General features: G+C 49.4%; 1 protein-coding gene across 1 annotated transcript in view; it reads right to left on the reverse strand.

Annotated features, from left to right (window-relative positions):
- Window positions 1-1,500: 1,500 nt before the first annotated feature.
- FAM135B (family with sequence similarity 135 member B) overlaps window positions 1,501-25,142 on the reverse strand; it is a 179,489-nt gene continuing 155,847 nt past the window's right edge. The window contains exons 12-19 of the mRNA XM_008684168.2: window positions 18,459-20,445; window positions 16,398-16,564; window positions 10,284-10,375; window positions 8,506-8,603; window positions 7,122-7,273; window positions 5,541-5,651; window positions 4,056-4,169; window positions 1,501-3,858 (exon numbers count right to left, since the gene is read on the reverse strand). Of these exons, the coding sequence (XP_008682390.1) occupies window positions 3,653-3,858; window positions 4,056-4,169; window positions 5,541-5,651; window positions 7,122-7,273; window positions 8,506-8,603; window positions 10,284-10,375; window positions 16,398-16,564; window positions 18,459-20,445 (2,927 nt within the window). The 3' untranslated portion in view covers window positions 1,501-3,652. The remainder of the gene's footprint in view (window positions 3,859-4,055; window positions 4,170-5,540; window positions 5,652-7,121; window positions 7,274-8,505; window positions 8,604-10,283; window positions 10,376-16,397; window positions 16,565-18,458; window positions 20,446-25,142) is intronic.

A 25,142-nucleotide genomic window follows, 5' to 3' on the forward strand; every position in this document is an offset into this window, starting at 1 on the left:
TGAATGAGGGACTGTAGCTTTGAGCACGTGACTTCAACCTGCTGGGGCTGCAGACTGCCCAGCTGTCTACAGAAGAGAGGGTTCTCACCCACATACACACATGATCAAGAGCAGCTGGTGTGGTCACCCCCCAAACACCCCTGCCGGCATCTCACCTGATGACTTCCGCGCACAGAAGGGGATGCCGTTTGCTCCAGCTTTTCTCCGTGAGAAGCCGGGAAGACATGTCTACGGTGTCGTCAAAGGTGAGTGGGGGTGGCATGAGTGGCCCTGGGCTTCCCACCAGACGAAGGGCTGGGTCTGTCCTATGAGCTAACCCGGAAGAAGGATGTGAACACAAGGGGTTGGCAGAGCCCCTGCTGCTGAGAGGACATTCTCCTACTAGTGTGAATGATGGGAATCTCCTCCTGAAAGGGAAGAGAGTCCCGCGCGGCGGCTGACCTCTCACACCCCTGCCCTGTCGCTCTGGACCCCAGCACGATCTCCATCAGCCTGTCCAGTGTGCTGGAGGTCCCGGATGTCCCTCCTTGAGCCTCTCAGACATTCTGTTTCCTGTCCGGGGGTTCCCTGCCACCCACCTTCATGCCAACACTGACTTGGCCTGGTGTCTGGGCGTAGACATCCTCTCTGGCCGAGGCCCTCTCCTGACCCCGCACATCTCCAGGGCAGGCTGGGTGTCCCTCCTCTGAGCACACTTTGATCCCTACCCCTGGGTGGCTGCCGACCTCCTTCACCTTCCCATTTGACCAGACTTCGAGCTGCTCAATCTGACCTGTACATTCTTGCAACAGCAGGCCCTCCATACGGATTTGCTGAATGAGTGAATGAATGAATGAACGAATGAACTGCCTCGCCGAAGCCCTCCTTCATACAAGGTTGCCTCTCCCTTGTGCTCTTTGAGGGCGGGGTCTGCGCCTCGGGTCCCCGTGCTCCCATCAGGCATGGAGGGAAGTCGCTCAGCAAACTCCTGTGCCCTGTGGGTGCCAGCAGGAGCCTCTCCTCTCTCCCACCTCTCCCTGGGCTCAGAGCACTCCAGTGCCTTCAACCTGCCATCCAGGCAGGAGTTTGGCCCCCAGGGGACTTTTGGTTCCCATCTACTTCTTGGCTACATTTGGCTTGTGAACAACGGATTCCAATGAATCCCAGGAGTAGCAATCTTTATTTCTAACTACTTCTGAGAAACTTAACCAACCGTAAAAACAAAGAACAGAAATGATGCTAAGAATGAAAACATACTAGACCATTATCTTGGCAGGCATTTTGTTTATGATTTTTATAATAAATAATATAATGTCCCTGTTTTACATTATATATATATTTATGTGTATATATATATATTAGATATCTATACTCCATTAGAAAGAGACATAAAAAAGCCTTTTCAAATGAGGCATGACACGTAACACTGGACCCTCTTATTTACAATATAGAGATATACTTTCTACACAATAGAATAGATGCTCAGAGGCCAGAGAGGGTACAAAGACAGCACATCACCCCTATAAACAAGGGGTGCATGCAGCTGGACTTTTATTGCCATGAGTTCTCACTATGTCCAGACAGCATATTGAAGTTAAACATGGCATCTGGTTTTTGGAAAAGACGATGGTCATTGGATTCACCTTGCTCCACAACCGCTGGCTGCACGGTCTTGCAAGTGACCAGGGAATGACAAACTTTGCTGATGGGTAGGAAACACAAAATGAAATGCTCTCATTGGAGGGGCAGGGCTCCTCATTTGGCCAAAAAGGAGAAGTTGCTACTAACGTATGGTCCTACACGGAGCATGAGCACGCGTCTAGACCGGGAAACACATCGTGGGCTCCACCGCAGGAACCGGTTCCTCCGGGTTACACTGCGGATCCGTGCTGCTCACGAGGAGCCCGTCTCCGTACAGCGGGAACTTGGAAAAATACCCACAGGACTCCTTGATCCCATACGGGTGAAGCCTAGGATATAAGGAAAGTTCACGGGAGACCCACAGAGAAACCCTAACTGCACTGTGGGGGAGTCGGCCCTTGCGGCTCATTCAACTCCACCCCCACCTTCTTTCACGAGGAACCCACGGGTCTCCCGTCCTGCAAAGCCGCCTTCCCGGCCTGGTTTCTCGCGGTCTGCATTTGTTTCGCCAAGCCACACTGTTAACATTGAGGACTACAGTTCTCAGATGAGCCAAGATTTACTTGGTTTTATGACCACGGCCCTGGGGAGCGAAGGTCACGGTCCAGGCGCTGGGACCAAGAACCTGGCCGCACGAAACACGTGAGAAGGGGATTTTGCAGAAACGAGGGCTTCTGTCTCCTGAAGGTGGGTCTCCTGTTTAGCCATCCCTACGGTCCTGGCTTGCGCCTTCCTTCAGTGTGACTAGGGGATTCTCCAGGCTGCCTTTAGGCCAAGAGTGGGCTCAGTCTTTGGGACCCTATCAAACATCCTGGCAATTTTCAAAACTTCCCTTAAGTGACTTACCAGTAACAGTTTAAGCTGGGTCCTCGATCTGGCTGCTGTCCTCATCTCTGATCTCACTGTTGTCCCTGCTGTTTATTGGTTTGTATCAATGGTGACCTCTCCTAGCCCTTTATTTTCCTAAGGCAAGAAGACATTTCTATTGAAAGATAGCCAGCACCTTCTTGGAGCTCCCCTGAGGTTTGATCCAGCACTCCTCCGCTTAGATGTTTCTCCTTCCACGGAGAGGAGAAGCAGCTGGCCATGTTAATGGTTTTTTGTTTTTTTATTTATTTTTATTTTTTGCAACTGCATCAAATGCTAACATAGCATTTCTTTGGAACAGTATCACCAGGAGCTTCACGCCTGTGCGACCATCTCAGTGCCCCTTCTGCTAGGCTTAATCCAAGTTCGTGTTCCCCGACTACAGACAGAGATTTAAGCATTCACAAACATAATTTGTGGGCCAGGGCTCTGCATGGACAGTCTGCAGGACGAGGTGAAGCCACGGAGCTCCCCACGTTCCCTCTAGTTGTTTTTCTTTGTAACAAACCTGCATTTACCAAGAGCATCGCCTTTTCCCCCCATACCTTAAATCACCCCACCCGCGGCTGTTCGTGAAATAGGACTGGAGCTTATAAAGCCTTCCTTTGCCCCTTGTGGAGAAAACATGAGAGAGAATGATCGTGTGGGCATCGCGCTGTCTTGGAACAAGCGGTCCATTTGAATCTATCCAGGGTTATATTTACACCAATAGGTACCACGTCCACACAGAGGTTCACCTGAGTTCTGAAATGCTTGTGTGCACTGAATTTAATCAGGATGATAAAGCTATGAGCTAGGAACATACCGGACAGATCTAGGGAAACTGGAGCGGACTCTGTGAGCCAGCGGTGGGTAAAAAGGTGGGCTCACCAACTCCAAGTGTTCTGTTTCTTTATTTTCTCATATTTCTCCTAGAAAGCATCTTGAAAGAGGCTCCAGGTGGCTGGACAGGTTCGGGCAACGTCTTGTCAGGTGACACGACGGTGGACTGGTTCAGCTTTTCCCCCATCTCCGAAATCGAAGCACCTGGAATGGCCGCTCCCACCCCACCCTCCTGGCCTCGGCGCGGTCCTCCCCGCGCTCCGCCCCGAGGGGCAGAGGGCTGCGAAGGATGTCTCAGCGAAAGCGCTCACGGGTCGCAAAGCCTCGGGCGGGCCCCCGGCCGCTACTTGAAGTAGTTGAGCCCGGCCACCAGGAAGAACTTCTCGAGGAAGAGCTCGGAGTCCAGCACGGCGATGTGCGCGGCGCGGCCGATCAGGGCGTTGGCAGTGTTGGGCAGGGCGTGGAACACGTTGTGCCGGATTAACGTGCAGTCCTTGGCGTCCACCAGGGGGCGCAGAAGGTTGTCGATCATCTCCGCGTACACGGGCCCTGGGGGGAGGGGAGCGGCGGTGAAGGCGGGGCGGAAGGGGGCCAGCAGCGGGAGCCAGAGAAAGGCATGGGCTGTGCGGGGCGGACCAGCCCATGTGCCCTCTTGGCATTGGCAATTTCACGAATTTACTTGTGCTTTTTAAATCAGAAGGTCGGTTAAAAAAAAAAAAACACCCAAAACACTAAACGTGGCTTACCTGTGTGTCTGTCTTTGAGGGCAGTTTTACACATTTCGATCCTGGCGGAATGAAATGGCACGTAGCGGTCTTGGGGCGAAGCCACCAGCACGACGTTTTTGAAATACTGCAGACCTGCAAGGAGCCAGGAGGGTGCTTGTTACCGGTCCTAACGAGGGCAGCCCCTGCTCTGCACACGGAGCACAGAGAGGGGGACGGCGGGAAGCCGGGCTAGCTGCGACATTGTTGCCGCCTCACTCTAGCTTCTGTGCCTCAGACAGAGGGTGCCGCCTGTCCTCCTCCGCCCGAAGCTAAAGAGACAAGAGCAAGCTTCTCCCGACTGGGGGAGGGGAGCAGCAAGCAGGTGACAAAGGGGGCTTTCTGGGTGGCCAGCGCTACGGAGTCCAAAAGGAACAAAGCAAGGACTCTGCTCCTCCTTCTCAACAACGGGGACAGCTCCCACTGCGGTGCTCATTGTGTCGCCGCTGGAGGGAAAAGGACTCTGGACCTGCCTTCCTGCCCGCAGCTGGAGACAGAGGGGCTGGATAACACGGCGTGTTCCTGCGTCCTCGCCCCAGCACAGGCCTGCAGACAGACACTGCAGGTGCCCCCCAGGCCCTCTGCCTGCACAGCCCTCAGCCCAGTGCCCCTGCACCGCAGTGGGACCTCTGGCATCCCAAGACCACCTGCTAGGAGCCAGCCTGCCTTGGTGACTGGCGGATGCAGGGCCGGGCTATGAAGACCAGCCCCTCGCCCTCCTCTGCGGGGTCGCCCCAGCTCCCGAGCTCTCTGTGGTGACCACGCTGCCCTCCAGCTTCCCCTCTGCCCAATCCTCCTCCCTCCTTTCCTCCTGGGGGGAATCCTGAAAGCTCAACTTGGCACAGAGACCCACTGGGGAAGGACTTGCCTGGGGTGTCACGTTCAGAGAGGTGCAGAGACGTCACCAGGGGCGGTGTTCACAGGGTGACATGGGACAGAGGCTGGACACACAAGCCACAGCTGCCCTCTGCTCGTTCCCACAACACAGGCAGGGTCTTCCAACACTCCTGTGCACTTCCCATCACAGTGTGGGTGAAGGTGTGACTTCAGCCCTGCTTGGTAAGGACCCCTGTCTCCCCCTGCACGATCAACCTAGATGGATGGTGCTCACCTGCCTTTTTGTGGGTGGATCTGTGCCTGGGAAGGAGCAGGGAGTGGGCACGCAGACCCAGGGCTTGCGATCAGGGCAGTGAAAGCTGGGCAGGAACGAGAGGCTCCAGCTTCTGTGTGTCGAGACGACCTCGACACACACACTTTGGTGCATCTGGGACGCGCTTCTCGGGAGCAGCGGAGTCCGTGGGCAGCTGGCGGCCCCCCTGTTTGCGCGAGAGCCTGTGCAGGCTGTCCCTCCTGGCTATACCCTTCCCTGAGTGCGTCCACTCAGTGCTGGAGCAATTCTGGGCCTCAGGGCTGGACCGCCAGCTCTCACTCGTGGCCACAACAGCAGCCGCGGAGCAAGGCGCTCACCTGTTTTCTGGCTTAGTTGGTAGAGGAAACATTTGCGCAGGTCAGCATTATCCCTGAAGGTCAGCTGCAGAAGGGACCCGGATTTCTTTAATTTCTGCATGAGCCACAAGCCTAGAAAGACCAAAATGAAACAAAACAAAAATCAAAAATATACTATAAAGAGAGCAAAAATAATTGGGGAGAGATGACTATGAAACTGTGATTTTTTAAATTTTCAAATAAGAGAGTAGTAGGCACTTCGACAAATTCTTGGGAAGTTAGAGGAAAATTCTTCTTATGCACTTGTGGCAGGGATATAAAATCATCCTGCAAAACGATACAGCGACTGGTGTCTGGAGTCCTGACACTTCTGCGCCCTTTGACCCATTCGACCTCCTCTCATGAATCTAGCCCAAGGAAACCATCCCAAATACAAAGCCATATATATGAGTGCTCCTTACAGATCCACGTAGCACACAGAAATCTGAAAGCAGCCTCCCACGTCAGGGTCCGTCCCTGACCCTGGTTATGCCAGTCTTGACGCTGACGAGTATTGCGTCCCCACGACAAAAGTGAGAGTGATAAAAATGCAAGGAAATGAATACGATACAGTTCTTTTTGTCATGTCACTAGATTTTAAGTGTGAAAAAAGTTAAAGGTGATTTCGATCATTGTTTCTGTCCAATGATGACTTCCCTGGTTTGTGGAGACAGAGAGAATGGCAAATGATCAACGTTTCAAATAATGTCCTTAAAATAACATAAAGGTGGACACACAGATCTGACCCACGTCAGTGAGGAAGGCAAGCAGCCCAGTCTGCCCTGAGTGTCAGGCAAGGTTCAGGGCAGCAGTGGCAGGGGGCTGGGAGATGGGCAGGGAGTGGGAGCTTACTGGGATGGCCCAGATGCCACTTAATGGATTGGGGGCAATTGGGGACCACTGAAGTCTTTGTCAGGAGTATAATTCAATAAACTAGTTATTATTACATGAGACCCGATGCCCTCCTCGGTATGCCATCTGCCAGCCGTGGTGCTCCCACAGACACCAGCATGACATGGGAGGTCCTTCATCATCAGGCTTTGGCTAAGAGCGTCACGTCTTCTCCTGCCCCTCTAGCTCACCCTGTATTCCTGTCACAAAGAGCCACCTGTCGTCTGCTTCTATGTTATTATACATACTACTTTCTTCTGCACAGAAAACTTGTCCCACCATTCACTGCCTTGGAAAATCTGCTCATTGTCCAAGATTCATTGAGCCTTGCTTCTTTACTCTCCATAGTGTCCCTAACCTGACAGAGGAAATTTTGAGAACCTCAAAGCTGCAGGCCGTGTCATTCCATTCCAGCAAGAAGTGTAGAATCTGGCTATGGCTGACCTCCTGTACGTTTTAGTCAACGTCTTCCATCCTTCCTGCTTAGTCGTCAGCAATTCTGATACACACACGCACACACACACACACAGATAAGACACACACCTGGAGACGGGCATATGCACACACATACATAAAGATCATAAATGTGTCCGTACACACACACGAGCAGACACACACACACTGGCTCCATCAGGAAGAGCCCTCTGCCCCGAGCGGACCGGGAGGACTTACCTGTACTGACCAGCGCGCTGTTGTTGTACAGTGTCCCCAGGTGCGGCCCGGACAGCGACAGGAACGTGTGCAGTTTGCTGAGGTAATAGCGAAACCGGGGCCGCGTGAGGACCGACCGGATGATGATGTTGCCAAGGGAATGGCCGATGAAGCTGTCAGGACAGAACCGCATGTGAGTGTTGGGGGGGGAGGACAGCAGCTGTGCCGGGAGCACCGAGGGGGCCCCCGTCCCCCACTCCAACTCAGGGCATCTGGCAAAGAGAATGGGGGCTGCCATCCCACCCTCCCTGGCTTTCCAGACTCTGGCCACAGTGAGCTTGAGACGGAGACCTTGGGCACGAGGCCTCTGCCGCCCAGTGCGGCCCGAAGACAAGTGCAGACGTGTGGCTGGTGCCTCTTGAGAGCAGCCCCGCCTGTGCTCTGTCTCGTCTCTGGCTGCCGGGGGGTCCTGGCCATTCACAGGATGAGACCCCACTGCCTTGGCCTGGCTGATGAGGCCGCTCCCGACCTGACTTCTGACTCCCTCTGCGATTTTATTCCCTGCCCATCGTCATTACAAATGTAAGGAGTCGCCCGCTGGCGGCCCGCGCCGTCGGACACCCCCGCTGCGTGCTCTGCTCCAGTCACACTGCGACTCACACGTCTGACGACCCAGCGCAGCATTATTTCCAAATTGAACACCTGTTTATGGAAACCCTGTCACAGGAGGGGTCCCTGGCTCTGCTCATGGTGAGCACAAAACAGGCCAAGAAAGGAAATGAACGTTTGCCTATGAAATGGCTTTACCTAGCCCTTCACCTCATCTCCATAGACTTCTGCCTTCTCCTCTGTGAAAGAAAGAACTGATATTTTATCTCTGGGGCCTCAGATGACTGATGCATGTGGACTCACCACTCTGTCCACATACTGCAAGCACACAAAACACACAAGCCATTGACCCTCGCCTCAGTGAGGAAACATTTCGGCCAAGCTCATGTCGGAGTGGAAGGACCAAATGAGCGTGGACTGCCGTCCTCTCACGGGGCGGGCCATACATTCCGCTGTTCCCCACTGATGTCGGTGCTCGTCCCACCTAGCAGGTGGGAAAGTGGAGGCTCCGATGTTTGGAAAGCCTGAGATGTGCTGCATGGTAGGGTCGGTCCTCGGACACGGGAGTGTTAGGACGGCAATTCCAACCTGGGGGTTAGTGTTGAAGTCCAGTTCCCTTTCTACCGAGCTATGAAATGCTCCTTCTTCCCCACTCACTTCTGCTCTGACGCCGGTAAGGCACCAGTTAGCTTCTGAAGGTGGTAGAGAGAGGGCAGGATGCTGAACTTGTCCACAGCCAACACCCAGAAACGTCTCCCCTCTTCCCCCAGCATTAACTACCTGTGGTTTCCTTTACCTAATTCGGGATATGGAGAGGTTGTACAACTGGATGTGCTGAATGATTTCATCCAACAGCCGATCCGTCATGGTATCAAAATCTGCAAATGTGTCCATCTGGAAGGAGAGTGAGGGGACGGGCGTTAGGCATTGGGTGGGGTCGCAGCAAGGCCAGGCTCTGTGCACAAGCCCGCCATCTTCCATGGGGGCGCATTCTGGGAGTGTGCCTGAGTCTGACCTTGGGGTAACAGGTGGGGGGTTCAGCACCAAGGAAAGGGGCCCATACACTGGGGCTCTCAGGAGGAGACTCGGGGCGCTGGAGAATCCTCAGTCAGGAAGCTTGCGGGAGACCGATGGGAGAAGCTGGTGGGCAAGAGCAGCAGGCATGTGGCACCCACGGACACGTCCTCAGGCACCAGGGGCCGCACCCGCCTGCTGCCTGCTGGCCCCACGGTACCAGGAGAAGCCAGGCTCTAAGGGTGAGCCCATGCCCCCAGGACTCACACCCAAGCCCCCCGGCCCTGAAACTCTGCTCTCTTCCCAGCACAGCCTTGGCCATGTCCAGAGCAGGGTCTGACGCCATCCGTGACAAAGCGGGGATGGTCAGAGGATATGCACAGATAAGGAAGAGGAGAAACGTCAGACCTGACTTTGAGAGTCCGAAAGGGCAGACGTGAGGAAGACGTACTAGATTGTTGGCTATCCTTCAAGGATGAACTTGTGGAAACCGATGGGAACCACAGGCAGAGAGATTTGGGGACAATCTAAAAAGTACTTTGTCGTAAGTGGAGTTGTCCTCCAGCGTCGTGGGCTCCCTGGAACTGCTCTGACCACCAAGCTACACAGATGGACAAGGGGTCTTGTGAGCGTTCATCAGGGTGGGGAAGAAGGGTGAGGAGGAGGCCTGTGGCTCAGGTCACCTGCCACTCAACGGCCCTAGAGGAGTAAGAGAGAGCCGTGCTTGCTGGCCAGCAGGCTCTCCTGTCCTCCTGCGCCTGGGGCTGCTCTTCCCAGGGCGAGCCTGTCTCCTCCTGAGTCCTGCAGGGGGTAAGGCCGCCTACTCCTCACACCAGTGTCAGGCTTAGGTAATAAACCATTTACAACACAGCGAGGACAGATAGCGACTCTGTTCCTTATGCTCCAGCGTCTCAGACCCTGTCTCCTCAGCTACACACTGAATTTAACGTGAACTTATTGAATCAATGGTAGTAATTATAAGGCCTGAGTTGACCTTGATGAGAAATGTTCTGGAAGACACCGCAGGTTTAAAAAATGGTACCAGGAGCTCACCAGGCAGGGTGCTTTTAAAGGGATGTGCTGGAAATCCACATGCTTATGAAATTTACAACTTTCAAGCAGTAATGATAATAGGTGGTGGGACATAATCCTTCCTGAGTGACCACTGCCCCCCACACCAGCTCCTTACTTCTGTCTAGACCCGGTCCAGTAGTCCCCGGGGTGTTCCAGGCAAATCCCTCTGCCAGGTGGCTGCCTCACAGGGGCTGCCTTTGGCCTGTGACACCCACTTCACCCAGGAGCAACCCATGGACACCCGAACCATTTACGCTCCAAGCTGTCACCCACCCTCGTGCCCTGGTCACCTGACCCACATGTCCCCACTTCTTACTCTTTCTTGACCCTCCCAAAAGGAAATAATGAGTCTTTTCTTTCCAGACCTTCCAGGCTTGGCAGGGTCCCCTTCTATGGGAGTGTCCACAGACTACCAGGGTGACTTTACGAGGCTCTTCCAGACACACCTCAGAGGTTCTCTCAGTCCTGATGTTTCTGGTTTCATACCTGATTCTTTTCGGACATTAGGAAGTCCAGTTTTCCTCCAGGAAGCCCCAATTCTATGAATGTCTTTACCAGGCGGAGGTCCGCACTGTTCCCTAAAAACGACAGATAACCCCACCCCAGACCCACGGTCACTCATATCGAAATGGACACACAAGGGATTTAGGTCCCCCCTTCTTCCATTCCCCCAATTTCCTTTTTTTTTTTTTTTTTTTTTTTGTTAAGCAGGTAATAAAAACAATGAAAGTGAGCCCATCCTAGTGGTCCTAGGCTCCCCCCGCCTCCCCAACACCAGGTCAGGACCTTTCTAGCAGTGCGACCTCGGTGGACTTCCACCCTGATCTACAAACATGTGGCTCTTGAACATTCCATGCACAGCACAGCTGCAAGCACACCGCCTCCTCCTCTTCCACAGCCAATGATGTTTAGTGGGGACACTCTGCATGGGGGGCCACATGATGGCTGATGTCCCACAATCTTCACGTCCCCTCTTCAAGTTCCCGCCTCATACGGAGACCAGCTGTGCCATCCACAGGCAGCCAGCGAGGCCCCCGGCTGGGCCGGGCAGGGCACAGTTATGTGCAATAGGATAAGGATCACCCCTGGGAACAGGAGGCATGATGGTGCCAGCTCCATGGATGCCATCTGCCCCACCGTGGCCACAGGACAGAGCCGTGACAGCTAAGGACTCTGAGGCCACTGCTAACGGCAGATCATCCTTGTCGCACCTGCAGTCAAGACCACGCGGAGGGAGTTCAATGCCATCCTGATCAAAATACTGAGGACATTTTTCAAAGAACTGGAACAAATAGTCCTTAAATTTGTATGGAAACAGAAAAGGCCCCGAATCTCCAAGGAACAGTTGAAAAGGAAAAACAAAGCTGGGGGCATCACAATGCCGGATTTCGAGCTGTACTACAAAGCTGTGATCACAAAGACAGCATGGTACTGGCACAAAAACAGACACATATGCCAATGGAACAGAATAGAGAACCCAGAAATGGACCCTCGGCTCTTTGGGCAACTAATATTTGATAAAGCAGGAAAAAACATCCGGTGGGAAAAAGACAGTCTCTTCAATAAATGGTGCTGGGAAAATTGGACAGCTACATGCAAAAGAATGAAACTTGACCACTATCTCACACCATACACAAAAATAAACTCCAAACGGATGAAAGACCTCAATGTGAGACAGGAATCCATCAAAATTCTAGAGGAGAACATAGGCAGCAACCTCTATGACATCGGCCAAAGCAACCTTTTTCATGACACATCCCCAAAGGCAAGAGAAACAAAAGATAAAATGAATTTATGGGACTTCATCAAGATTAAAAGTTTCTGCACAGCCAAGGAAACAGTCAGAAAAACTAAGAGGCAGCCCACGGAATGGGAGAAGATATTTGCAAATGACACTACAGATAAAGGACTGGTATCCAAGATCTACAAAGAACTTCTCAAACTCAATACACGAGAAACAAATAAACAAATCAAAAAATGGGCAGAAGATATGAACAGACACTTTTCTAATGAAGACATACAAATGGCTAACAGACACATGAAAAAATGTTCAAAATCATTAGCCATCAAGGAAATTCAAATCAAAACCACACTGAGATGCCACCTTACACCAGTTAGAATGGCAAAAATAGACAAGGCAAGAAACAACAATTGTTGGAGAGGATGTGGAGAAAGGGGATCCCTCCTACATTGTTGGTGGGAATGCAAGTTGGTACAGCCACTCTGGAAAACAGTGTGGAGGTCCCTTAAAAAGTTAAAAATTGAGCTACCCTGTGATCCAGCCATTGCACTACTGGGTGTTTACCCCAAAGATACAGACGTAGTAAAGAGAAGGGCCATATGCACCCCAATGTTCATAGCAGCATTGTCCACAATAGCTAAATCGTGGAAGGAGCCAAGATGCCCTTCAACAGATGACTGGATTAAGAAGTTGTGGTCCATATATACAATGGAATATTACTCAGCTATCAGAAAGAACGAATTCTCAACATTTGCTACAACATGGACGGCACTGGAGGAGATAATGCTAAGTGAAATAAGTCAAGCAGAGAAAGACAACTATCATATGATTTCTCTCATCTATGGAACATAAGAACTAGGATAATCAGTAGGGGAAGAAAGGGATAAAGAAAGGGGGGGTAATCAGAAGGGGGAATGAAACATGAGAGACTATGGACTCTGAGAAACAAACTGAAGGCCTCAGAGGGGAGGGGGGTGGGGGAATGGGATAGACCGGTGATGGGTAGTAAGGAGTGCACGTATTGCATGGTGCACTGGGTGTTATACGCAACTAATGAATCATCGAGCCTTGCATCGGAAACCGGGGATGTACTGTATGGTGACTAACATAATATAATAAAAAATCATTAAAAAAAAAAAAAGACCACGTGGAGGGAGGGTCTGCTATGACCCACCGAGCTTCAGAGTCAAGGACTGTTAGGTGTGGATTTCATGCAGGCTCTGGGGGTCACTGCACTGTACTGAATTTTTGACCTCTTCCTTGAATGGATCCCTGTAGAGTCGAAAGTTAGAAGCTAGTCAGAGGATAGACAGGGGAACTTTCCCATACTACCAGAATTTCAAAGTAGTTTGTGAACCGTGAGTGATATAGTTTCCAAACAACATATATCCTTCTTCATGAAACCACCTACTGACTCAAAGGATGGTGGGAGTGCCACATGGAACTGGGGAAAACTACAGGTGTGCAAGGGTGTCCCTAACCATTAAGGATGACCCGAAATCCCCACACGCCACCCATGATGGCGGGGTCACCATCACAAAATGCTCTTTTAGGAAAGGTATCTAGTTTGTGTTATTAAGTTAAAGTTTATTCTTTCTGTTCATTTCTGGGGATCAGACCAGGCTCTTTGGTCCTGTTGTGGTTCGTATTTAAATGGACCTACTGATCTTCCAGGACCTGGCCCTAAAAGAAAAGCAGCAACTGTTTATATTTAGCATAACGAATCTAAGTAAGGGCCTGTCCTTCAGCTACTGAGAGAGAGAGTGAGAGAGAACTCTCTGCACCTTGAAACTTTCTCAGAAAATATGATTGGATAGGGTGTAACATTGGGAACATTTGCAAGGATACAAATCTTGGGCCTTCGGCTCATCAGGAAGAGTTGTGTGAATATTCGTAACTCTTATCAACTTCTTCAGTTCTCTGTTAATATAAATTTATCCTTGTAACTGAAATTTGAACAAATGGGTCCTGTATAACCCTGGAGCGTCTGGACATCAATACCTTGAACCGGAGAAGTAACCTCCAAGAGAAACCTGTGCGAAGGGTCGGCTGTGTTTTTGGTGACTGTGTGCCCAGGTGATAACACTGTAACTGACAGCTCCGCCGTCTGATGTAGTCCAGACACCGATGAAGCTACCCTGTCTTCATGACCTCCTCGTCCAACATGCATGGTGGACAAAAATAGAAGTCTGTGGCCTGACGAGATTTCTCATCTTAACGAAGTCACTGAGAGTCTTTCTCATTTAATTTAATATCAGGTATGTAAGAGGGGCACGCTGGTCATGCATGATATGATGCTAAGTTTTCCCTAGCAACTGTGTTAAGAGGGCATCATTTTGAGGAGTCAGAAAGTCATTCTTTGTCTTCCTTGCAGGCCTTCCCATTGGAAGTCCCAGTTAAAAACAAGGATGTTTTCAGGGGTGTCTGGGGGGCTCAGTCGGTTGAGCGTCCAACTCTTGATTTCAGCTCAGGTCATGATCTCAAGGTCGTGAGACGGCACTCCACATCGGGCTTCACGCTTAGCACGGAATCTGCTTGAGATTCTTTCCCTCTGCCCCTCCCCCTGTGCTCTCTCTCTCTCATAAATAAATAAATCTAAAACAAAATAAATAAAAAACAAACAAACAAAAACCCTCAAGTATGTCTTCAGTAGCTTCTTACTTTTTAAGAGAGAAAAGTGAGTCTCTGGCCCAGTCTTCTGACAGTGGGGCCAAACTTCAGTAAGATTATTTTTGTATCATTGTGATTATTTTTAGTATTACTCTTTATGTGTGGAAGCTGATTCTCATATTTTACTTGTGGTGCTGATTTGAAGTTTCTTTTTTTTTTAAGTCTATATATTCAAAAAGTATGCCAATTTCAATATAAAATTTGAAATCCCAGTACAAGGTACCTGGGTGGAGTAAAATTGGGAAAGGTATGTGAACCGCTGGGACCTGGGGAGCACGGACATTGACGCCGTGCAGGGACAGCTCACCAGAGCGCGAGCCCAGGGTGACGAGACACAGCAGTGTGGGAAGGCGCGCATCCCTGGGAAAGGCGTGGCGTTGACGCAACCGCAGGAGGGAAAGGGTGGGACGTGATAGTTAGGAGGGTCAGAACACAGGAGCTTTCTAAGACAGAAGTTGTTTTATTTTCTGAGAGCTACAAAGAAAGATTTTTGGTAATGGACTGGGACGACCAGATCTGGTAAGATTTTTAAAAGAGGACTCTAACAGCGATGGGGACGGCAGTTTGGATGGGGGAAGAGTGGCATACGCCAGGATGAAACCATGGGCTCTGGAGCCTGACAGCTGGGTTTTAACCTTGGCTCAAGTGCATTAACTGTGGGAACTTGCACGAGTTGCTTAGCTGGCCTCTTACTCAGTTTCCCCGGTTATAAAGGGAAAATGACACCACCTAGTCTGCAGGGCTATTGTGAGCATCAATGAAGGACATTAATAGATGTTAAGCATCTAGAAGGGTGCCCGGCCCCTAGTGAGTGACAGACCAATGCTGCTGCTTCTCCCCCTCCTCCCCTTCCTCCTCATCTAGAATGTATCATTTACCACTGCATTATGGGACACTTCACCAAACAGACCTGTTGACCGAGTGTCCCGGTATCCACGGCATACAGCCAGACATTTAAATGCACGGGCCCCTGGATTGGGAATTAAGGTATAAAGAATGGCGTGTCCCAGAAGCATGGCACACCACCGCTCCCTATTACGTGATCACCAGAAGACGGTGAGCACAGGCTTGCCACTCGTCACCTGTGAAGCCCTAGAGAGGTCCTTTCTCTTCTGTGACGTTAGTTACACACTGGAGTCCATATAAAGTGGATGTCAAGATTCTCCCAGAAATCATGTTCCACATTCCAGTTTTCAGATCAATTATGATGTAAACTTGAGTTTGAGGAGAACTCCGACGCCCTGCACCTGCGGCTGATCTATCACTTCCTTCAGCCGGTGAGGGAGGGGCTGGAATTCACAAGGGCGAGCAGGACCAAGTGCTCGCCTTTGGTCCAGGCTGAACTGAGACCTCAAGATCTTCCAGCAGAGCTGGTAAGTTCTGTATCTTACAGAGCCTTTGGACTGACTGAGAAACCCAAAGAAAGCTGACACTGGGGCCTAGGACATTTGGGAGGCAGGGTGGGGAGAAGGAACCCTTCCCACTCCCCTCTCTCTTCCCCTGGATCTCTGGTGCACTGGTAGAGAGTTCTTTGGTAGCATTCCGCTCTTGGTCCATATTTGCTGATCTCATGAAATTAAGAAATTTTTAAAGTCAGGAACCATGTTGGGTGTCTGCAATCCCAGAATTTGGTACAGTATCTGATATACAAAAATTGCCCCATAAGTGAGGAATGAATAAAAATAAGCAACAAAACAGTTTGGGCCACTAGCCTGAGCCCATCCCAAATCAATCCACACATTCATTCCACTCCATCTCTTCCCTTGTGCTTGTGGCTCATGGCTTCCGTTAGCCCATATATTCTAATTACTCATACGTCCCCTGACATTTTCACTCCAATAATCCACCCCCCCATCCACCCACCCATTTGCTCCATTCTTTCATTTCTGCTTGTTAGTTTTATTAATTATTCCCTCCATTTCTTCATTCGTTCCATTATTTATTTATTCCATTTATTCCTTCACTGCATTATTGCATTCATTTATGAATGCCATTTACTCGACAGATTTCTGTGCCAGAGAGATCTCTTCCTTGGGACCACGGCCAGACCATTTCCCTAGACCCAGCACGCCGCCATCCCCTGGCTGCTAATAACACTGTTGAACAACTACCTGACTTAAATTCATTCATAAGTGTTATAAACTGTCTATAGTACAGAACTTTGAGGACGAAACCTTTTTGGGACTCACCGTCTAGGCCATGGACACAGACTACCAGGTGAATCCCATCTTCCAAATTTTCTTCCTCTTCCTCTGGTGGGAAATACGGTATATCAGAAGCTAGTACAGATAAGTCACTGTACAGAAATCCATCAATCTTCAGTTCTTTTTTAAATTTTTCTTTGGCCTGATAAAAACTGGAGAATACACTAATTAATCAGAAGCCGCACCGCGCATGCTGCGTTGAGCAGGAGATGAGCTGAGCTGGTTGGGACGTGGGAGTGATGAACATCTAACAGGGAAGTACTGGCGAGCAGCAAAGGCAGAATACGAGGCCTCAGGAGATGCTGGCGAGGGAAGATTTTTCTCAACCTCCTGGTTGAGAAAAAGCAAAAGTTTTGTGTGGTTTAGGTTCTGCAGATTGCTATGTGCTTCCTGCGTGCAATCGGACTTCGAAGATGCCCATCAGCTCCAAAGATCCGTGCCATCCTAGAAAAGATCTCCCCAGAATGAAAGCTGCTTAGAGTGGCCCACAGGGCTACCAAGACTTGGCCTTCACCTGCTTCCTTCCAGAGAGAACACAGTTCTCAGGATTCCCCTACCAAGGAAGTTTGCTTACTTCTGTGCCTTGATGCATTCAGGTCTGTCTGAAATGCGCTTCCCACCGGGTTATCACAATCTTTGCCCGATTATCAGACAAGGTGGTGATTAAGAGCATGGACTCAGGAGTCTGACTGCTAATGTCAGAATCTCAGCTTTGACACTTACTAGCTGTGGGCCAACCACTTAACCTCTCTGCATGGGGTCCTCAATTGTAAAAGGGGAATACACCATTATCTAATTCATAAAGTTATTTTACGTGTTAAGTGACATAGTCTACGCAAAATGCTTAGAACAGTACTCAAAACTGATTAAATAGTAAAAAATATGATCTATTACCAGCTTTATCACCATCATCACCACCATCATCATCACCATCATCACCACCGTTACCATCCCCATCATCTCCATCACTACTGTGTCTCATATTTGCTCTGCAGTCACATCTAAAAGGTTTCCCCGGGGCCCCCGTCTCTATGTATGCTTGCTATCCCCAGTCAGATCGGGTCCTCCTGATTCGGCTGTGTGCACACAGGAACCCTCCTGTTTACCCAACTACCCTTGTTCACTCCTCTCATCTTTCCGTCTCCCTATTAGGCTGTAAGGACCATAACAGCCAAGACATCACAGCCAGGCATTGGACAGTGCGTGTCTATTTATTAAACTGATGCCATGAGCTTACTAGGTACTTAATGTTCTTTATAAAGCGAGGGGTCCAAGGTTGGCCTGCCTGTGAATCTCTTTCGTGGGTGTCATTAATATGTAACTTCAGCATCTTGCAGAAGAGTAATGAAAGGATTCTGTAATACACTTAACCAAACATACAGTTTATAGATGAGGGAGCAATCTGAATACAAACCTAACACAAGGATGAAGGGATGGATTCCTGCATTGCAGACAGAATGACAGGGCGTAAGAACCACACTAAGGGACTGAGGAGGCAAATCTGATGAAGATTCCTTGCAAAGGCCCTTAAAGAACCGCCCTCTCAAAACAGGCAAAGACAGAGGTATAGCGACATTCATAACAGAGTTGTTGATCATAATACAAGCTCAAAGAAATCTCAAATGTCCCTCTCTAAAGGAGTTTGTTCATAAATCATGGTACACCTATACAATGGAATATGGTTTAAACTTCAAAATAATAATGCAAAAATAAATTAAAAAGTATAGAAACATTCCCAATATATTACGTTGAAAAAAACCTTAGTTTGTACAGAATTATCCTATTTTTGCAAAAGAAAAATAGAATAGAGATGCGTACAAAAAGACTGCAGAAGAACTTATGCAGTGGCTGCATTTGAGAGATGGGCTTGCTGATAGTTTTTACTTCTACTATTCTGTATCTCTGACTTGTAGGACATAAATGTAATAACTTTATCACAATCGGGAAATAACTCTTATCTCAATGTTGAAATAGTATGCATGACCCTGAGCAGTATGTGGGGAATCTAAGACCATGCTGGGGTGGGTAAGCCAGCGGTCAGCTTACCTGTACATCCTTTCACTGACTTCTTCCTCCAACTTGCTGGAATGGGTGGAGACAACTCCAAAGGAACCCAAGGGCTGATGAGTGATGGGCAATGGGGTCTGCTTAGCAGAGAATCCAGCCCGGGCAGGGGTCTCCTTGGGCACAGACGAGAAAGGGAGACACGTGGCAGTGCAAGACACAGACAGGTTGACAACCTCCACGGCTTTCAGACTGTCCAGAGTGAAGTTCTCCGCAGGGCTCAGGTGGGACGCCATGACGGAAGTGCCTGTCCTTGGCTCTTGGTTTCCTAAAACCTGGGAGTGAATGGAGTGAGTCACAGTGGAGCACACGGTGCCTGCTTCGCATCCAGCCTCCAGAGGAGCATGAGCTCCTTTGCTAAATGTTGCATCATCAATGATGCACGGTGAGCTTCTCTGCTCGCTCACTGAACCCAGCTCGCTGGCATCAGCAGCTGCCCTACAGCTCCATTCAGGCACCTTATGGTGGGCGATCGTCTCATCATCTGAGATGCTGCTGTCAGAAAGAGCATCTTTCCCCACATTCAAGTCTTCAGGCATGCCCTCTGGGGTCTCCATTAGTACTCTAGGACAAGATCCATGCCTAGGGTTTTCAAGTGCTATGATACGTGGTATTTTTAAATTAAGACCTTTGGTTTCAACACCCAGAGGGTTCTCAGTCCTGCCATCAAGACAAGGTCCTTGAGGATCAAACTGACTCTCTGTACCTTTGGGGATGTCTATGTAACCAGGGCCCTGCTGGCTGTCGGCACCCGAAACCACCTGCGTAAGGGAATGGTCTTCCCCAGCATCCTGGATTCTGGATCCCGGGGAGTCTAGGCTCTCCATGGGTACGGCTGGACTTTCAGCAAGACCTCCACCTTGCTGCATGGTGTCCGTGTCTTCAGCAGACTCCTCTGGGCTACTGATTTGGGGTGCAGACACAGACTTGGTCAACTTGGTGAGTGCCAACTCCCGTTCTTCCTCCTCAAAAGGCAATGAGCTAATGGAGGTGAGAGACGCCTGGATCCCACTCGGCAAACTCGTATTGCTCTCTGTGTGTCCACCCTCTAAGGAGTTCCTGTGCAGGGCATGTCTTCGAACCAGATGGTGCAAGACTTCCCGGTCACTGGGTAACTCCAGGGCCCTGCTTCGCGCCTCGGACCAGGCAACAGAGCTTGGCTCGCTCTCAATGCCTGAATCAGAGATGATGGAAGAAGATCTCTTGATGACCCCAGAGAGCACCGACACTTCCTCCTGCTCCTCGGTGTGAGGGTCCTTTGGGGAAGCCCTAACATCCAAGGGATCCCTCAAAGTCAAGTTCAGTGGATCGCAGGGCTCCGAGGGGATGAGCTTCAGACTTAGCAGCACTACCTTGCCCTCCTGGTCTGCAACCTTTCCTAGAGTACTTAACTCATGCAGCATTGTTTTCTCTGAAAGGATGGTATTTTGACGACCTCCACCTGCTTGGCCTGGCACAGCTCTGTCTAAGTCATAGTTATCCGGAGAGTGCCCACTCTCCTGCTGAGCACTAATGACCACTGTGGGTTCAGCACTGCAAGGCCTCTTATTGCTAGATTTCACATCAATGTAGGTGAGTGCCAGGGCCTGGCCATCCTCTGGAACTGGACTCCTTCGGGGCAGGTCCTCATCTGCCGATGGATGTGTTCCAACATCAGGCCTCTGGCCAGTCCAACATTCCTCTTCAGGCAAACCTGCTTTGTTCTGGGATTCACCAATTGTCAGGTACACCTGAGATTCGGAGCACATGTCTGCATGTTTTGGTGTGGTTATGTTGTCATCTGGCTCTCGACAGCTAATAACATCCTCATCAGAGTCCACTTGGGGTGGTTTCATGGTGGGCAATGCAAGGTCTTCCCTAAAAGGTGATTTTCTATTTACAATAGGGTTCTCTTCTCTGTCTTTTAGATCCATTATTGCAGGATTTGTCATTGGAACATCAAAATTAGGGTAAACGCTCAAATTGTGCCCTATGAAAAGAAGAAAGAAAAATGTATTGTACTTTAAGAACTTATGTCCACAAACTATCCAAAAGCCTGACTGTATAATAAATAAAAGAATTGGCTGAACTTTGTTCCTGGTTCCTGGGGAACAACCTCTGAATTCATGGAATTTCCCAAGTGATGGAATGGTCTTTTGTTATTGGTGGTGGGCCTTGAAAGCTTGTACTACCCAGGTGACTCATGATGAGTCCTTTAATAGTTTATGCTAAGGCGATGACTCAGGATGGGGGTTGGCCATGCCAGAAAGACCAACTGTTTGGTCGGGACTTTGAGCCACGTAGTACCAGTGTGAACTCTGTAGAGAGTTGTTCAATCATGTGGCCAATGATTCAACCAACCATGCCTAGATAATGAAACTCCAGTAAAACCTGTGGACCCTGGGGCTTGAGTAATCTTCCCTGGTGGGCAATACACATTGATTTGCCAGGATGACCAGTCCTGGGGGCATGGGAGCTTCATGTTTGGGACCCTTCCAGACCTTGCTCTACAGGTGTCTTCTTTTGGCTGGTCTTTATTTATATCCTTTATATTAAAATGGTAATAACAGGCATAGCACTTTCCTGAGTTCTGTGAATTGTTCCAGCAAATCATCAAACTGGAGGGGGTGGTAGGAACCCAAATTGGTAGCCAGTTGGTCGGGAGGGGAGGTGGCCTAGGAACCCCGAAGCTTGTGTCTGACATGAGGGCAGTCTTATCAGAGGCTGTGCCCTTAACCTGTTTGACCTAACACCAGGTAATTCATGTCAGAATCAACTTGCACTAATGCAAAACTGTCAAATATTATAATTCATGATTTGCCTTTTACTTATCAAAACAGTTTTAACAATTACTACTTATAAATACTAAAGCATTTCTCTATATCGTGTATTGTATTTACACTGCAGAGCGAGCTTTGGAGCCAGGAGACCTTCTTTCCGGTCCTGACACCAGCAGCCACCAGCAGTGAGGCCTTGGACAATGAAAGAACTTATAAGTTGGTTTTTTTCCCATTCAAGCTCACTTTCCTCAACTCTAGTGTGGGCAGATTCATAGCAAAACCAGCAGGCCTCATAGACACAGCTCACAGGACAGTCATGATATGAACTGTCACACGTGGGGAGGACGGATTCCTGCCTTCAGCAGAGAGACCCTCCAAGCTTGAGCTCTGTCACCAGGGCAATTATCCTGCATGGCATTCAGACCACAGAGGTTCCCAGGTCACTCTGCTCTTCCCGGCAGGATGGCGGGGTCAAAGCATGACCTTCTTTCTCTTATTTTTCTTCAGGGTAAACTATTCTCTCTCTCATCCTATGTCTCTGTCTGTTCTCTCTTTTCTTTTGTCTTCTCTTCTCTCTTCCTCCTGCTCCTGTCCCTCCTCCCTATCCCTTTCTCTTTCTTTCTCTCCCTTCTAATAAAGCATAAGTGGAAGAAAACACCTGTCTCCCATGTCTGTCTGTACCACAGCTCTCTTAGAAAAGCCATCTGATACATTATTCAATTTCTACATACACCAGGCAAAGAAAGAGGGGACTGGGCTTTTATTTTATTTACAACTTTTAAATCCTTCAAATGGCTTTCATAGAAGTTAAAGGAATATAAGCACTATTGGAGGTTATGAAGTGAGCCACCGAGACACTTACAAACCACATCACCAGCTCACACCTTGGGGTGAAATTCACGACTGGGTCAAAGATTAGAACAAAGATCAGGAAAGAATGGGTCTCTTCCTTACGTGGATATGTTCTTTGGATCTTGAGAGACTGAGCAAATGTCCCTCCCTCTGGGGGAATTTTCCCATAGCCAACAGCAGGTTAGATGTTCTCTGAGCAAATTCCCAGTGTCCCCTCTACACACACATACTCTAACACCACCACCACCATACAACAATCCACCTGTGCTTTTCCCATCCCCAGTGGAGAGAAGAGTTGTGCTGTGTGAGTATCCCAGTGTGCCCACGGCTAATACCACAGCGGCCGCATAGGGAATTGTGTTTATAAAATGAATTGAGAATAGAACAGAAACACAGCAGAACAAAGACTTACTCTCACGAACTGTTTATATTGGTTGGAAAAAACCACAACATCAATGTTCTTTAATCCATGAATAATGCATTGGCAGAGCCTGGGCCCAAAGCCCTGCACTAGGCCACGGGTTAGGGAGAGGGGAAGTGGGGATCAGTTATAATAATGAACTAGTCTCTGTCTCTAAGGGATTTCCAAAATATTGGGAAGCATACAAAGTCCAGTACAGTTGGCTCTCCTACCTAAAGCATGTGGGCTGTATGCTGGGGAATATGGACTGGGTTCTTCAGAGATGGAGATAACAAGTCATATGAGGCCAAGAGAACAGCAAGGGCCAAGGCCCAGAAGCCTGGGGTGCACAGTCTGGCCAGGTATCAGTTAGATCCCGAGGAGATGGAGCAACAGTGAACCGGGGGTGTGAGGCTGGCATGGGGTTAGACAGGCAGAGGGAAGCCACAATATGGGTGGACCTGAACGCCCTGTATGAATGCGGAGTCTGGTCTTTATATTACAGGCAACAGGGGGATTGGCAGGTTCTTGGAACAAAAATGAAAGATGCCTCTGATTTATCATGGACAGCTTAAGACAGGACACAGAAAGCCCAGGGAGGAGGTAGACTGTCAAAATAGCAACGCTAGCTTCACTACCACAGCTACGGAAAAATGAGAGTAGCAGAAGATCTAATTCTGAGAGAATGGATTTAGTCCTAATGACTGGTATCAGCTGACATAAATTCATAACTTCCTTTGTGCTGTTCATTCCTACGTCTTCTGTGGATGGAACCATCCACTGCTCACAGGAGGTCTATGGAATATAAATTACAATTCCTTTTGCCCGATTTCATGGTCACTAATGGCTGGAGCAAAGATTCCAACTGAGGCAGTCGGGCCAACTGCTAAAGCTCTTCGGTAAAAGGTTCAATTGCCTTGGGACAGAGGAGTGAGGGGTACCTGGGAGGAGGGATCGCAGACAATACAGACAGAATTTGCAAGGGTCTGGCACACAATAGTTATCTAGCCATGTAATGTAGCAGACCATGAATAAATATTACTATTTTAATATGGAAATGGGACTCTTTTCTTTCCCTTTCTTCACTACGCTAAAACAAGGGAATGCGAATCTGATGACCTCATTGCAAATTACATTAAGGCCACTAACTCCTGGGGGAAAAGGAAATAGTTCTTTATTTGCTGATGCTTTTGCTCTGGGATTAAAGAATCATCAGAGCACATTGTGAAGGAACAAAAAGGTCAAGAAAAGTTTTGAGTGGGGAAGTAGTCTTGGGAAAAGGGAAGGGATGGGTGAGAGGTCTGTAGAGAGAAGCCTTGGGGAGACAGCCAACCCTCTGAGAGCAACTGCCTTGAGGTCCTTCTGGGAAGATGGGATCCTTTGTGCAGGGGGCACAGACTCAGTCAAGTTCCCTGTCCCAAGCACCTTCCAGAAGCTGCAAAGAGATGCTGCTTCTGAAACACAAGCAGAGATGGACAAAACATGGCTTCGAGGACCCTGCAGGGGAAGATGGCCCCAGAAAGATGGCCACCAGCCACGTCTAAGTCCAGAGCACTGACTTGGAGGGCAGCAGAGTAGGGCCAGCTGGGAAGAACGTGAAAGCCCAAGGCTGACTTCCCAGCAGGTGTGGCAGAATGGATGGGCTGAGCAGATATGAAGATTTATAAAAAGTAAAGATATGCAATATGATTGTATGCACGAGTTGTACAACTGAAATTTGCATCCATTAGGGTGTCTATTCATATGGAAAGGAAAAAAGACGCACAAGGCAGCCTAGTAGTAACATCCTAGGGTCTGATCTCGGGTGCTTATTGTAAATTTCTTCCCCACCTGTTCAAGTGTTCTGTAGCTACAGTATATAACTATAATAAAGATGTCCACACGCATGCGCGCAGCCTCAGTGCAAAGTATTAAGCTTTTTTTGACCAGCTGGGTGGGCAGCCATCTCTGGTGCTCGTCCCTGTCGCTGTCATACTCAGTGTTGACGCTAGATGTCAGGGCACAGCTGAGACTCCAGCAGCACTCCTCCATCACAAAGTTGTGCTGTCCTTGGAAGTCGCCTTGACTTTCAAATCTCTGCTGCGGAAATTCTGCAATTTCAGTGGCCCATGATTTAAATGATGGCCATCCCAGCATCACGGCTTGAAACGCCCCACAAAGAGACGGCAGGGCAGACTTGGGCCTTGGAGCTGGAGGGACCTGCTTTGAACGTTGGCTTTCATAAGCTGCGTGCTCTTTAATATGGACTTCTGCTCACTGTGCCTCAGTTTCTCTCTGTGAAATTGGGCTTATGAGGTGTTTTGTTTTGTTTTTAGTAAGGTTCAAAAGATAAAACACGTCACACTTCCCGCCGGCTCTTTTCTGGCTCTTTAAGGGATCATGGGTCTACTTCAGCTGTGATAGCTTCTGGGTTTCCATGAGCGGGGCTGTGGGAGGGACAGAGGACTAACGTGTACAGAATGCCCCGCGGGCACCAGGCTCTCTCCAGCTGACCACACTGTGCAGCCCAGCAAGACAGACCGCGATGTGAATACAAACACACAGATAGGCACAAGCGTGCTGTCTTTTCTCCCCACGCTAAGCTGCTCAGGCACGAATCCCATCACGGACGTAACCCACTTTCTCCAGTACCTTGCCTGGTGCGAGGCATGAAGT

The sequence above is a fragment of the Ursus maritimus genome, unplaced genomic scaffold (genome assembly GCF_017311325.1).
Source record: "Ursus maritimus isolate PB19 unplaced genomic scaffold, ASM1731132v1 scaffold_9, whole genome shotgun sequence".
Lineage (NCBI taxonomy): Eukaryota > Metazoa > Chordata > Mammalia > Carnivora > Ursidae > Ursus > Ursus maritimus.